Genomic DNA, 13,792 nt, shown 5'->3' with positions numbered 1-13,792 from the left:
TGGCATTGGGGACCCCAGGGAGCAGAGCAGCCCTTCCTTGCGGAGTTCCTCACTCCGTGGCAGTTTCTGGAGCCTCAGACCATTTTTCTGGGCAGCTTCATCATAAAACAAAACACCGAATGCCTTCCTTAAAATAGATCCTGGGGGAAGGGCTCTTTGACAACGCAAAGCCCTCAGGCTCTGTGGGAATCAGCAGGTTATTAGATTGTTGGGAGGGGAGGGCCACTCCCTGCCACCAGCTCCGAGTCCCAGGGGCCCCAGAGCTTCTGTGGGCCACAGCATATACCCCAGAAGAAGGAAATGGGGAGTGAGCCTGGTGGGGGACTTCAGCTTCCTTGTCCAAATTAACTGGGACCTTACGATGGCATTTGAGGCTCTATTTTTAAAAAACAAAAGGAAATTGACATACTGTCAATTTTTTTTTTTTTTTTTTTTTTAATGAGAGGGAAGGAGCACAAGGGTTAAATATCAGGCCTGACCCCAAATCAGGCAAATCACTTTACTTCTGGATCTTTGGGTCTTCACATCTCCAAAATGGGAAAGCTGGCCCTCCATCTTGTGGGATGAGTGTGAAAATCACATAAGATAATAAAACTGAAGGTGCCCATAAACACCCACATGGCAGAATGTCGTGTCGGGTTCACACTGCCCTCTGGGGTGGCCTGCCGGGGACACAGGAGTCCCAGCAGAGGCCCAGCACAAAGCATCAGTTCTCTGAGGGGAAAATGAAATGTCTTATTAAAATACACCATCATGGAAAAAAAAATACACCGTCATTGAGGAGAATGTAAAATTCCCATCTATTTTAAGACAAAACAAGATGCCTCAAGAACACTTCATGCCCACAGTAGGTGCCCTCCCAGGCCCTGGAGATGCATTCCCTCTTTCCAACCACTCAAGGCTGAATTCTCCTCTGGAGGGTGAGTTCAAGAGGCCTTGCTGGTCATGTGGGCGGGAGGGTAAGGACCACCCCTCTCTCACTGAGGCTGAAGGGTTGTGGGGAATGTTTTTCAGTGGAGTAAGGGGGTTCGGAATGGTGGAAGTTTGGTTGGAGGTTCCGAACCCCAAAATCAGGACTGATAACAGTCTTCTGTAAACACCAGTTGGAAGACAGTGTAATTTAAAACTATGTGCGTCATAGCAGACTAGTCAGTCCCTGCCCCCCTGCAAAAAGGTCTTGAGGGGGGCGGGGGGCTAGGGCAGGGGCTGCCTGCAGGACCACTGTCCAGAGCCTTGGGTAGCCCTCGGGCTCCTCCACCAGGAATCTGGCCACAAGGCAGAGATTTAGCAGCAGACCAGTGGTTCCAATTGCCTTTACTTTGTCCAAAGGTTCCTGCTTAACAAACAGCACTCAGAGAGGTCAGAGCTCTGACCCCCGCTGAGGACAGTAGGAGGAGTGAAGCAAAGGGTCACCTGGTGTAGAAGAAAGAAGGAGAAGTCAGAGAGCTTCGACTTTGGGTGACCTTAGACAGGTCATGTTACCTCTCAAGGCCTTAGCAACCTATAAAAAGAAGAGGTTCTCTGCATTACTGAATACGTATACCTCCCTGACCCACTTACAGATAAACCTCATGCTTTCATATTTGCCTTAGTTAAAGGCCCCTTTGGCCTTTTGTTGACTACATCCTTTCAAAACTTAAGGTCAGCAGGGAATTTCCCCTAGATATAGAAGTTTATAAATCAATCACCCATCTTCATTAGGAACGCTTCTCAAAAAACCTTCAGTAGAGGACTACTCTCCCAGAATTCAGCCAACTTTATTGAAAACGGATGTGCTCCGAGGGCTGTGGATCCAGGAAAGAAAAACAGGAGACAAATGTGTAAAGAAAGAATTCCAGCACAGTGTGTGATGTGCATAAGGGGCCTTTGTATGAGATACAAAGGAGGCCGTACAGGAGCGATCAGCTAACTCGGCCTAGAATGCCCAGAGAGCTCCACTCAAGAGCTGAGTGTGTAAAGAACGGGCCAGAGTCTCCCTGGCCAGGAGCCTATGGAAAGCTCAGAAACATGTAAGTGATGTATTCAAGAACCACAGATAAGTAGACAGGTATGTCTGGAAATAAGCATGCAATGCTAAAAGTGGCCAGAGACAAGGTCAAAGAGGTGGGCAGGCGCCCCACATGGTGCTGTACCTTTTAGATTTTGCCGTGGCATGAGTTGATAACTCTGTAGACCTAGAGTACCCTGGGGGAGTTTTAGGCAAGGAAGTGATAGGATCCAAATTGCTGTTTGGAAAGATCACTAAAGGCAGAGACCAGTAAAACAACGATCAATTGATTAGAGTCTGAACTAGAGAAATATTGAACAAATACAAGAGCCTTTCAAGGAGTGGGCTTACATTTTAGAGCCCCTAGCTGTCGGATCTTATATTGCATAGGCCTCCACCAAAGAATGGATCTCCTGGACCAGACTGCTCACCCCACCCTCCATCACGGTGGACACACACCAGAGTATCCCCAAGTATAGCTGCTTCCCTTTTTTTCCCCTTCCTTTGCCCTTTCCCTCCTCTTCTTAAAAATCATAAAAAACACACACACAACACAACACACCATTTTGATTATCAGTGGCATTGAATTCTTGCTATGCAGTGGTAACCACTATCCATCCCCAGAACTTTATCTTCCCCGTTCAACACTAATTCTTTGTTCCTCCTTTCCCTTGAGCCCCTGACAACCACCACCCACTATCTATGAATTTGACCTCTGTAATGTACCTAATGTAAGTGGAATCAAACAGTAGTTCTCTTGTGTCTGTTGTATTTTGCTTACCCTAATGCCTTCAAGGTTTATTCACGTTGTAACGTGTCAGAATTTACTGTCTTTTTAAGGCTGAATAGTATCTCATTGTATGTATGCACTACATTTTGTTGATCTATTCATCCGTTTGGACATTTTGGGTTATTGTGAGTAACATTGATGTGAGCATTAGTGTACAAATACCAGCTCAAGTCCCTGCCTTTAATTCCTTTGAGTGTATACCCAGAAGTGGAATTGCTAGGTCGTACGGTAATTCTACATTTAATTTTTTTGGTTAATCAACATACTTTTTTCCACTCTGGCTGCACCAGGGAACAAAGGTTGCGTGAAATCACTGATTTTTGTAATGACGTTTTCCCTGATAATGATACACGTTAACTGGGAAACATTTAGAAAATACAAGGAAACAAAGTGTAGAAAATAAAATCTTTATTCTAACTACTGAGATGTACAGTTGGCCGGAATGCGTGTTATCTCCAACACGAAGGGAAGGAGTCATCTCCCCTAGGAGGATTCTACCACAGTGCGGGAGAGTGTGAGCCAAGACATCATCAGATCCTGGCTGTCCCGCCACCCCAGTCATCAGTAACGTTCACGCAGTGAAACTGGCTTTCTGAGCCATATTCGTGGGGGTATTCCTGAGGAGGCCACGGGGGCGACATGGGCTTGTTCCTTTCTTTCTAGGTCGGTCTCCTCATCTTTAAAAACCACTTCAGGGTGATAGGACAAACACAAAATGTTTAAACAAAGTTGTTTCTCTTCAGGTACGCATTCTACAAACGCAGCAACTACATCTCCAGAATAGAGCTTTCTTGCCCCACCCCAGGGAAGACGAAGGTCGGACGGTCAGAACTGAGCACCCGCACAAGCGGAGCAGAACTTCCCGCCTTCTTTCATTTCTCCAGGTTCCCATTGGCTGATTCCTACCGTCGATCGCGTTACGCCCTCGCTCGGCGCGCGCCGCTCGCCTTTCGGCCTGTGCTCCCATTGGCCCTCCCTGCTGTCGCTCTGCGCCAGGGGCGTTCCAGAGCCAGCCACTGGGAGTCGCTGAATTCGGGTTTTAAAAAACGCCGCCAGTGAGTTGGCAGTGCCGGGTCTTCGAACCGAGGCCCCGTGGGGGGCTGCCGAACACTCACCCGGTCGGGGCACGCGGCCAGGACGTTCCCGGGCTTCTCCCCGGACGCCAGTCTCTGTCTCCCGACCTCGAAGGCAGAAAAGGAGGAGCCTCCGGGCCGCCACCCTCCGCGCCCGCCATGGGCCCGCGCCGCCGGAGCCGCAAGGCCGAAGTCCCGAGGAGGCGCACCGCGAGCCCGGCCGCCGGCCCCCCTCGTCGGGCCCCCTCCTTAGGTAACCGGCCGCGGCTCCTTGCCCTGGAGCCGGCCTCCCTGCAGCCTGGGTGTGAGGTGGGCACGGCCGGATCCACGTTCCCATTTCACAGACCAGAAAAAACCGAGCTCGCGTGCGGGGCTGGGGTCGGAATCTCCCGACTTCCGGCTGGCGCTCCCCTGCGGCCCGGCAAAGTCCTGCTGCGGGTCGCACCTGCACGGGCCGGCCGCGAGTTCCAGGCCCCGCAAGGCACTGGGGAAAGCGAGCAGGAGGAGAAAGGATGGCCCAAGCGGTCTGGCTCCTAATACTCATTCTTGTTACTGCCCGCATTTATTGAGTACTTGCCACTAACTAGGCGTTGTGTTCAACTCCTTCCGTGAATTAGCTCAACTTTACATTGTGCCCATTTTACAGATGAGAAAAACTGATGCGCGGACAGGCCGGGTAACTTGAACAAGGACACCACAGCTTGCTCCAGCAGACAGGATTTTTAAGTGTTTGTGCTTTTTTAAGTTGCAAAATTATTGGCCGCTTTTGGTGACAATTTCAAACAATTCTGCTTTTAGAAGGTGCCCTTCCAGGTGTCCTTATGTGGGGGGTTGGGGGGGGTGGGCAATGTATGTGTTTCTTAAGTGAATGGTATCGTTGGGCCTTCTTTAGAGTGCTCGCACCTTGTTGTCTTCCTGCGGTTTGGGATCACGAAAGAAGACAGGTCTGTGGTCCTCAAGTTTCTGCACTGTGGTCTGGTGGATAGGAGACCCACGGGGCAAGAACTGTTCCTTGTGGCAACAACTATTTTGTCTCCTGCTAGATAGTTAAGAGCGGGGTGAAAAAAGTGTATTATGGGTTATTTTTCTTTCCTGAACCTTAATAACCTTTGCACCCAGCCAATTTACTGAATTCGCTTGCTAATTCTATTGTTCAGCTGCTTCCATCGAAATGATTAAGTAGGTTATTGTTTGCAAATAAGGGCTTTATTTATTTTTTTTTTTAAGATTTTATTTATTTATTTGACAGGCGGAGATCACAAGTAGGCAGAGAGGCAGGCAGAGAGGGGGGGGGAAGCAGGCTCCCTGCTGAACAGAGAGCCCGATGCAGGGCTCTATCCCAGGACCCTGAGATCATGACCTGAGCTGAAGGCAGAGGCTTTAACCCACTGAGCCACCCAGGAGCCCCACGACTTTTTAAAAAATATTTTATTTATTTGACACAGAGAAAGAGAGAGCATGGGCGCTTGCGCGCGCGCAAAGGAGGGGGAGGGGCAGAGGGAGAGGGAGAAGCAGACTACCTGTTGAGCACAGAGCCCAACATGGGGCTTGATCGTGGGACCCTGGGATGATGACCTGAGCCCAAGTCCAACTTTTAACAGACTGAGCCACCAAGCGCCTTATAAATAAATCTTTAAAAAATAAATAAATAAAATGTAAGTGGACCACCTCTCTGTCTTCCTTAAAACTCTCCCATAGCTTCCTGTTACTTTAGGATTAAATCCCAACTCTGTATCCGACACTGCAAGACCCAGTGATTAAATATCTAACCCCCGTTCTTTCCCATGATCTCTCCCAGAGTTGGTTACTTTTCACAACCCCTGGTTCCAGGGCCCAGATGTCAGGTCTTCTCTTACACCTCTGAGGTTATTACTCATATTTCTCTCAGAGTCTCTTTTTTTTCTTCCTAACTCCGATTCCTCCAGTATTGGTTATTTTGTTTGTCGAGTCTATTTCCTTCCTTACAAGGTGTTGCCTTTCTCACGTTGGTAAGATTGGTTGTGTTCATTCATTTTCTGCGACGGCTGCATCTATTAAAGGCTGCCTCCAAGGGAGTGTGGATTGCCAAACAGAAATGGGGGGGGAGTAGACACCAGTAGCCTGACTCCTGAGTGTGAGGCCCCCCTGTTTCTCGGGTCCCCATTCCCCACTTGCTCATGCAGCTCTCCTTACACTTTGTGATTAGGTCACTATTAAATACCTCCCAGGGGTTTAACTACTTGGTGTGCCTTCTCTTTCCTCGGCTGGAGCTTAAGTAACATTTCTGGAGCTCATTTTCTCCTTCAAAATGTTAGTTTGGGGGATTCCAGCGTGACTCAGATAGTTGGGCATCTGCCATCAGCTCAGGTCATGATCTCAAGGTTCACTACCTGCTCAGTGGGGAGCCTGCTTCTCCCTCTCCCCCTGCCTGCCGCTCCCCCAGCTTGTGCTCTCCCTCTCTCTCTCTCTCTGTGTCAAATAAATAAAGAAAAAAACTTGTTTTTAAAAAAAATGTTAGTTTTCATGGAGGTTTTTCTTTTTCTTTGTTCAGCTTAGGAGTGGTTTAGTGTTTTTTTGTTGGTCCTTGATTTTATTTATCTAACACTTGAGGTGAATACTGAGCTCAGCTGCCTTTTCAAGCTTTTGTTTTTTTAATGGAGAATCTATCTTGAACCTGCACATTTTCCTCTAGTACTATTTAGCTGTATCTCATAAGTTTTGAGATGTAGACTTTTGATTCACTTCTAAATAGTCTACTGTCAATTAAGTTTCTTCTTCAACACAATAGTTCGAAGTTTTGTTTTTGTTTCTTTGTGGGTTTTTTTTTTTTGTGGGTTTTTTTTTTTTTTTTAAAGATTTTATTTATCAGAGAGAGAGGGAGAGAGCGAGCACAGGCAGACAGAATGGCAGACAGAGGCAGAGGGAGAAGCAGGCTCCCTGCTGAGCAAGGAGCCCCATGTGGGACTAGATCCCAGGACGCTGGGATCATGACCTGAGCCGAAGGCAGCTGCTTAACCAACTGAGCCACCCAGGCGTCCCTATTCTTGTGTTTTTAATTTCAAATCAGAATTTCATTTTTTTGACCTCTACTTTTGGGGATTTTTTTTTTTTTTTGGGGGGGGGATATTTTTAAGATTTTTTTTTTTTTTTTTTTTTTTGTTGTTGGAACTGGTCTTTGAGCCAAAAGCTTTGGCTCCATAGCCCAGTGGCCCAACATAGGCACTGAGTTATGCCACGTCCAAGGTCCCTCCTTGGCCACAAATAAGCTCTGGCCAATTGTCTTCACTTCTTTGGGTCTCAGGATAACGGAGACAGGGAATTGTGCTAGAGAACCTCTCAGATTCGTTCCAGCTCAAAAAAATAAAATAAAATAAAATAACTGAGTTTCTAATCTAGATGGGAAAAAGTAAAGAGGCCCGATGTACTGCAGGGCTCAGAGGAGGAAGGTGACCTATCAGTTTGGAAGTGACTGGGAATCAGGAAAGGCTTCCTGGAAGAGTTGGCATTTAAGATAATACCCTCAAAGGATCATTACTGAGGATGGATCCTCAGAGGACCGCTCATTCATTTAGCAAAAATTTATGTAGCCTCTATCCACTGTTCTCCAGCTGCTGAAGATAATCATAGTAAATGATAGACCGAAATCCCTGCTTCCGTGGAGCGAATGGCAGCCTGGCCATCTGGCAGTTTGCTTGTGTCAGCCACGCTGAGAGGCTCAGCTACTGACACTCCACTTGCCAACCCAACTCTTCTCAGGCGCTTCCTCCCGTCAGCGTGGTCCTCGGAGATCCCGGATTCTGAAGGAAATCCGAAAGCTTCAGAAGAGCACAGGCCTACTGATAAGGAAGAGCCCCTTTGGCCGCCTGGTGAGCAATGCCAACCCCCTGCTGCCTCCTTTCTTTAACTCTCCCTGGTAGTGCAGACTCTGTCATCTCTTGCCTGAATGGCTAAGGGAACCTCTTCTCTAACCTGGCACAGGACTCTTCATCTTTGGAAAACATGAGCCCACCAACGGTGCCCTCTGGTTCTTTATGGAATTAGTTTCTAACCCCCACCACCTCTGAACCTGTGCTCTTTGGTTATAGAAATAGGGACTCCTTCATCCATCCATGCTTGACCCCTCTTCCTACCCTGGGAGATTTCCTCCTCCTCTCCCCACCACCAGCAGGAGACATCCCAATTCCGCAACTTCTAGGAGGTGACACCGGCTGCTAGTTAGGTCCTAAGATTAAGGGCCACAAAGGTATCACAGAAGTGAAGATTCACAGAAATTCATGGAGAGGATCTAACCCTTGAATCTCTCTTCTTTTACTGTCCACTCCCCATTCCCTTTCCCCCGTGCTCCCCGTCCCACCCCCTCCCTCACAGGCAAGAGAGATATGCATTAAATTCACTCGCGGGGTGGACTTCTCTTGGCAAGCCCAGGCCCTATTGGCCCTACAAGAGGTAAGAAGTGGGTTCCCTTTGGTGGGGACAGGAGAAAGGCATTCTTGAATTCCACAGGGCTGACTGAGATGTGCCATATGCTGACTCTTGCCTCCTTAAAGACACCATCAAGGAACGCCCGGGGTTTGGAGGCCAGATCTTTCTGTGGTGATAGCAGAATTCCCAGGCACAGTCCACCCTCGTTTTGTGGGCAGCCTTTCAGACAGCACTGGGAGCCCTCAGAGACCATGGGCGATGGAGCGCCTAGAACGAAGCAGCCCATGCCCCATCGCATCCCGTTTCTCTCTGCCCCCAGGCCGCAGAAGCCTTTCTAGTTCATCTCTTTGAGGACGCCTATCTCCTGTCCTTACACGCCGGCCGGGTCACTCTCTTCCCGAAGGACGTGCAGCTGGCCAGAAGGATCCGAGGCATTCAGGAAGGGCTTGGCTGAGCCCCTGCCCCGTCTCTGTAAGCCTTGCTTGCCCACTACAGAGAGAGAGGGCCTCTGGGGAAGGAGCCCCCCCCCCCCCCCAGCCTCTCATCACTGGGATGGGAATTTCTCTGAAGGAAATGCCATCCGTGGCCCCTTGCTGTTTCATCTTCCCTTTGTTCTCTAGGAAAGGTTTGACTCCGTTGTAGCTTGAATGCTTGGGATTCTATGCCTCTTGCCCTTTTGTACAATGTTAAATAAAAATATTTATCTATTTAATGTCCAGGCAACACGGGTCTGTTAGAATTAAGTCTCTGTTTTACAAGGACTAGGTGATTCATTTTGATTAAGAAAAGTCTGGCTGTTGAAAATGCCTTGGTAGTAAATGTGATACCTGACTTTCAGGGGTGACACCAAGGCCTCTGTCAGGAGCCAGGAACAGATCCGCGGAGAGCAAGGAGGTGTCTACTCGCTGTCCTTGAGCAGAGCGCATGTCGCCTTTGTAATCAGTTCTTTTAAGAAGGACAAGACTGCATGGCTTGCCTCTGGAACAGAGGTAATAGATGAGAAAATCAACAGCATTCCAAAGGACTGAAAATTCTTTTTAGATAATGAGACTCCAAGGTTCGCTTCAATTTGCAAATGATTCACATGACTGCTGAATGATTTTGAAGACCTCAGACTTTCTAGGCTATGGAAAAAAAAGATACTTACCTATTATTTTAGGTCTTCCTGTACCATTTACATTTCTTGCCATATGTATATTTACTTTTCTTTAAAACATAAGGGAAAAATATAAAAGGCGACCACTTGAGTCAGTTGCACAGAGCCCAGCACCTCCGTGCACTAATCTGTCCCTCAGTTAACGTCACCCGGAGCAGGGCAGCAAGGGAGGCGTGGGCCACGCCTGCTGACAACTGGGGAGCTTTTTTAAAAACTCAACTGGGGTTAAAATAGAAAGTCTTAAGTCCTGTCGTTCTGATTCCTTTGAGTAAATTCCTGTCAAACTCATTCAGAAATTCTAAATTCTGACTTGAAGAATTTATTTTATTCTTCTTTGTAAATCACAGATGACATATCATGATTTATACTTTAGAATTTTTCATCTCGGGATTTTTAAAGTGCCTTCTCAAAGTTTTTACAGGTGTCTTTATCACTTCTCTGTGGAAAGATAATAAAAATTAATTCTTTAATGAAAAAAAACTGTAAAGCAAAGTTACAGTTACCGCATATGGAGCTGCTACGTTTTTTGTGAGTAACTGTTCAGTTCTCCATTTGTACACGCGGGACAAGCAGCCTCCATTTAAACAAGAGAATGCAGGGATGGGTTTCGGGCTCCAGTAGAGTGTGAGCGGGTAAAAACCTTACACTTCTGTCGCAACCGAAAGCAGTTAAAGAGATTTCCAGAGAAATGGAAAGGGCCACCGGAAGACTTTTTAGACTTTGCGTGTGATGGAAATGATTAGCGAGGGTGGACCTCTGACAGTGATATGTGGGGCGACCAAGTTTGGAGAAGAACTGAAGGGAAGGACCAAGTTCTGTTGTTGGATAAATTTTAACCCTTTGGAAAAACCTCTTCGTGTTCAACATCAAGTCCTATTTATACAGACATTCGAATAAAGTGTATCTACTATGAATATATTTAAAGTTCTTGTCAGAGTATTATTTATTAGAAGATTATAGTCTGCCTTCGGGTGCCTGGGTGGCTCATTCGTTAAGCATCTGCCTTCAATTCAGCTCAGGTCATGATCCCAGGGTCCTGAAATCAAGCCCTGCATCCGGCTCCCTGCTCCACAGGAAGCCTGCTTCTCCCTTTCCCAATCCTCTGCTTGTGTTCCCTCTCTCGCTATGTCTCTCTCTGTCAAACAAATAAATAAAATCTTAAAAAAAAAAAAAAAAAAGAAGCCACTTGAATAAGTTTATATGATAGTGACATGTAGAATCGGGACCTAAATCCAGGTCTTCTGATCTGTGATGAAGGCATTCCCTACTTGGCCACAATCATCTCCTTGGGGGGAGTAAGATAACGTATATGAAAGCACACTGAAGACTAAAACACTGTGCAAACACACAGTACTGTGAGTGAAAGCCCACCTGTACTTGGCCCTCCTCTCTTGCCCTTCTATAACCTTCTGTTACTACACTTTCCATCTATTACTGTAACAAGAGTCCAGAAAACGAACTGAGGGGATTCATTACTGGGTCCTTGCCAGGCTAGGGAACAAGCTACCACTACTTCTGCCTCCTTATTCTGGCATCCTAGAAGGAGCAGGTCACACACACCCCTTGCAGAGGGTATATTGAAAATACTTAACAAGCGATTGACAAGGACATGAGTACTGAATAGGAACATTTGCAAGGATGTGGATGCAGCTAAAGACTATGAGGATAAGTGAACTAAGTCAGTCTGAGGAAGATGCACACCGTAGGATTTCACTCGTGTGTGGAATTTAAGAAACAAAACAAAGGGGAAAAAGAGAGAGAGGCAAACCAGGCAGGAAACAGACTATTTATTAGCTACAGAGCAAGGGAAGGGTTACCAGAGGGGAGGCAGGTGGGGGGGGGGGGGGGGTGAAGCAGGAGATGGGGATTAAGGAGTGCGAGTGCGCTTGTGATGGGCACCGGGTGTTGTATGGAAGTGTTGAATCATGATACTATACACCTGAAACTAACATTACACTGTACAATAACTAATAGGAATTTAGATAAAAACTGGAAGAAAAAAAAAAAACAAGAAAAAAAAAGATATTGTGGCTCATTTGGTTAAAAAAAAAAAAAAAGTGCACGCAGAAATCTGACCAATCGGAATGAAGCTAGCTAGTATGCAGTACACAGACTGCCCTGTGGGAAAGAGATCAGTCAAATCTGGGTTATATCATTTATGTCACTGACATCAAATAACCATTTGTACCATGAACTATCATTAACACAAAAATATTTTCAAGTGTACATAATCTGAATCCAGACACATTCATTTTAAAGTCCACATAGAAAAAAAGGCAGCAACTGTACCTAGAAAAAAATCCTTAAAAAGAAGAGTGAGAGAAGCATTAACCTTTCAAATATTAAGCCCACAATAAGCCTCTGTATTTAAAAAACTGAGTGGCATCATCACATCAATAGACAGACTGGTAGAACAAAACAGAAAGTCCAGAAATAAACCAGTGCACATAGGAACTAAGTATCTGATAGAGGCTGCACCTCAAATCACTCAGGAAAAGATGAATTTTAAAAAATGTATTGAGATGGGGCATTTGGGGGGCTCAGTTGGTTAACATCTGCCTTCAGCTCAGGTCATGATCTCGGGGGGTCCAGGGATGGAGCTCCCCATGGGGCTCCCTGCTCAACGGGGAGCCTGCTTCTGCCCCTCCCCCAGCTCCTTCCCTCTTGCTTGCTCTCTCTCTTGAATAAATTATATATATATATATATATATATATATATATATATGGAGAGAGACAATCAGATAGTCACATAGAAAAAAATTAAATTGGGTTCATACCTTAATCCATAGACAAGAATAAACTAATGAATTGCAGGCCTAAGTGTTTAAAAAAAAAAAAAAAGAAGGAAAGGAAAAAAAAAAAGAAACCATTTTTACTAGAAGAAACATGTACTAGAAGAAAACACAGGTGGAGTCCCTTTACAACGTGGGGGGTAGCAGAGGTCCAGATTGAAGAAAAAATGGATTAATAAGTTCTACCCCCAGTAGAATTAAAAAACAAAGACATTTGCATGGTTAAAACCCAAATGAAATATTTACAATGCATATCAGAAAGAAAGAATTAATGGCCCTGATTTATGAAGTACTAAAAATCAGGGGCTCAGTCAGTTAAGCCTCTGCTTTCAGCTCAGGTCATGATCAAGGCCAGCATCGAGGTCATTGCTTAGCGGGGAGCCTGCTTCTCTCTCTCTCCCTCTGCATGTCACTCCCCCTGCTTGTGCTCTCCCACTCTCTCTCTCTTAAATAAACATATCTTTAAATAGAAATAAAGTACTAAAAATCAAGGGGCATACAGACCCCAATACCATTAGAGAATGAGTGTATATCATGTATTTACATGAACACACAGTTCACAAAGAAAAAGATCTACTAAAGACCTTTAAGCATGTGAAAAGATGCTCAACCAAACACATAATAAGTAAAATAGAAATGAAAACCACACAGAAATAGAATTTCTCATATACCAGATTGGGAAAAATTCAAAAGCTTTTGAATGCTTTTAAAGAGGCGATGGGGAAAGGGTGCCTCGGTGGCTCAGTTGGTGAAGCATCCAACTCTTGGTTTTGGCTCAGGTCCTGATCTCGGGGTCATGGGATTGAGCCCCATGCTGGGCTCCACACTCAGTGCGGAGTCCGCATAAGACTCTCTCCCTCCTCTCTCCCCTCCCTCAAATAAATAAATAAATCTTTTTTTTAAAAAAAGGAACTATCGGAAACGGGCAATCTCCTGTGTTGCTGGTACAAGAAGCAAAATGGGACAATCCTTCTGAGGGGAAATGCTGCCGTATCTCATGGAATTACGTATGTATTTGTCCTTTCATCCAGCTCTCGTTCTTCTAGGAATTTACCCAAAGATACACTTCTACATGACAGAAACACACGCATGTTCATTGCATCATTATTGGTAACAGCAAAACGCCGGAGACAACCAAATGCCCTACATCAGAGACTGCCCCAATCATTCTTGCACATGTACAGTCTACACACAAATGTAAAAAATAATGAGGAAGGGTTTATAAACCCAAGTGGAGTTATTTTCAGGATATCTCATTGAAGCACAAAAGAATATACATGGCACAGTGCCTCTTGTAAAAGAAAAAATTGCAAAGTACAAACAAATATGCTTTTTTTGGCCAAAGAAACATAGGAAGGCAAGTCAGTAACTAATGAAATTGTTTACCTGAAGGCATGAGTAGAAACAGGTGGAAGGAAGAGTGAAGGGGAGGGGACATCTCTTAATTATACAGTTTGACTTTTTGTTAAGATTTTATTTACTTATTTGACACACAGAGAGAGAAATCACAAGTAGGGAGAGAGGCAGGCAGAGAGAGAGCGGGGGGAAGCAGGTTCTCCACGGAGCAGAGAGCCTGATGTAGGACTCGATCCC

At 45.8% G+C, this 13,792-nt stretch overlaps 1 protein-coding gene across 2 annotated transcripts; it reads left to right on the top strand.

Moving 5' to 3' along the window:
• The first annotated feature begins 3,981 nt into the window (after positions 1-3,981).
• Positions 3,982-9,858, top strand: LOC123394047 (histone H3-like centromeric protein A). Of its 2 annotated transcripts, XM_045087501.1 has the most exons (5): positions 3,982-4,103; positions 7,586-7,695; positions 8,198-8,275; positions 8,571-8,722; positions 9,090-9,858. In XM_045087501.1, the coding sequence occupies exons 1-4, from the start codon at positions 4,010-4,012 to the stop codon at positions 8,703-8,705; spliced, it is 417 nt and encodes a 138-aa protein (XP_044943436.1). In that variant the 5' UTR covers positions 3,982-4,009; the 3' UTR covers positions 8,706-8,722; positions 9,090-9,858. The 2 variants fall into 2 exon arrangements, with proteins under 2 accessions (XP_044943436.1, XP_044943435.1); XM_045087500.1 differs by lacking the exon at positions 9,090-9,858 and having other exon boundaries at positions 8,571-8,963.
• The last annotated feature ends 3,934 nt before the right edge of the window (positions 9,859-13,792 follow it).

The sequence above is a fragment of the Mustela putorius genome, unplaced genomic scaffold, assembly GCF_011764305.1.
Source record: "Mustela putorius furo isolate JIRA1106 unplaced genomic scaffold, ASM1176430v1.1 tig00001161_pilon_pilon_pilon, whole genome shotgun sequence".
Taxonomy (NCBI): Eukaryota; Metazoa; Chordata; class Mammalia; order Carnivora; family Mustelidae; genus Mustela; species Mustela putorius.
Note: the sequence above shows the minus strand (reverse complement) of the source record. Positions and strands in the feature narration are given on the sequence as shown.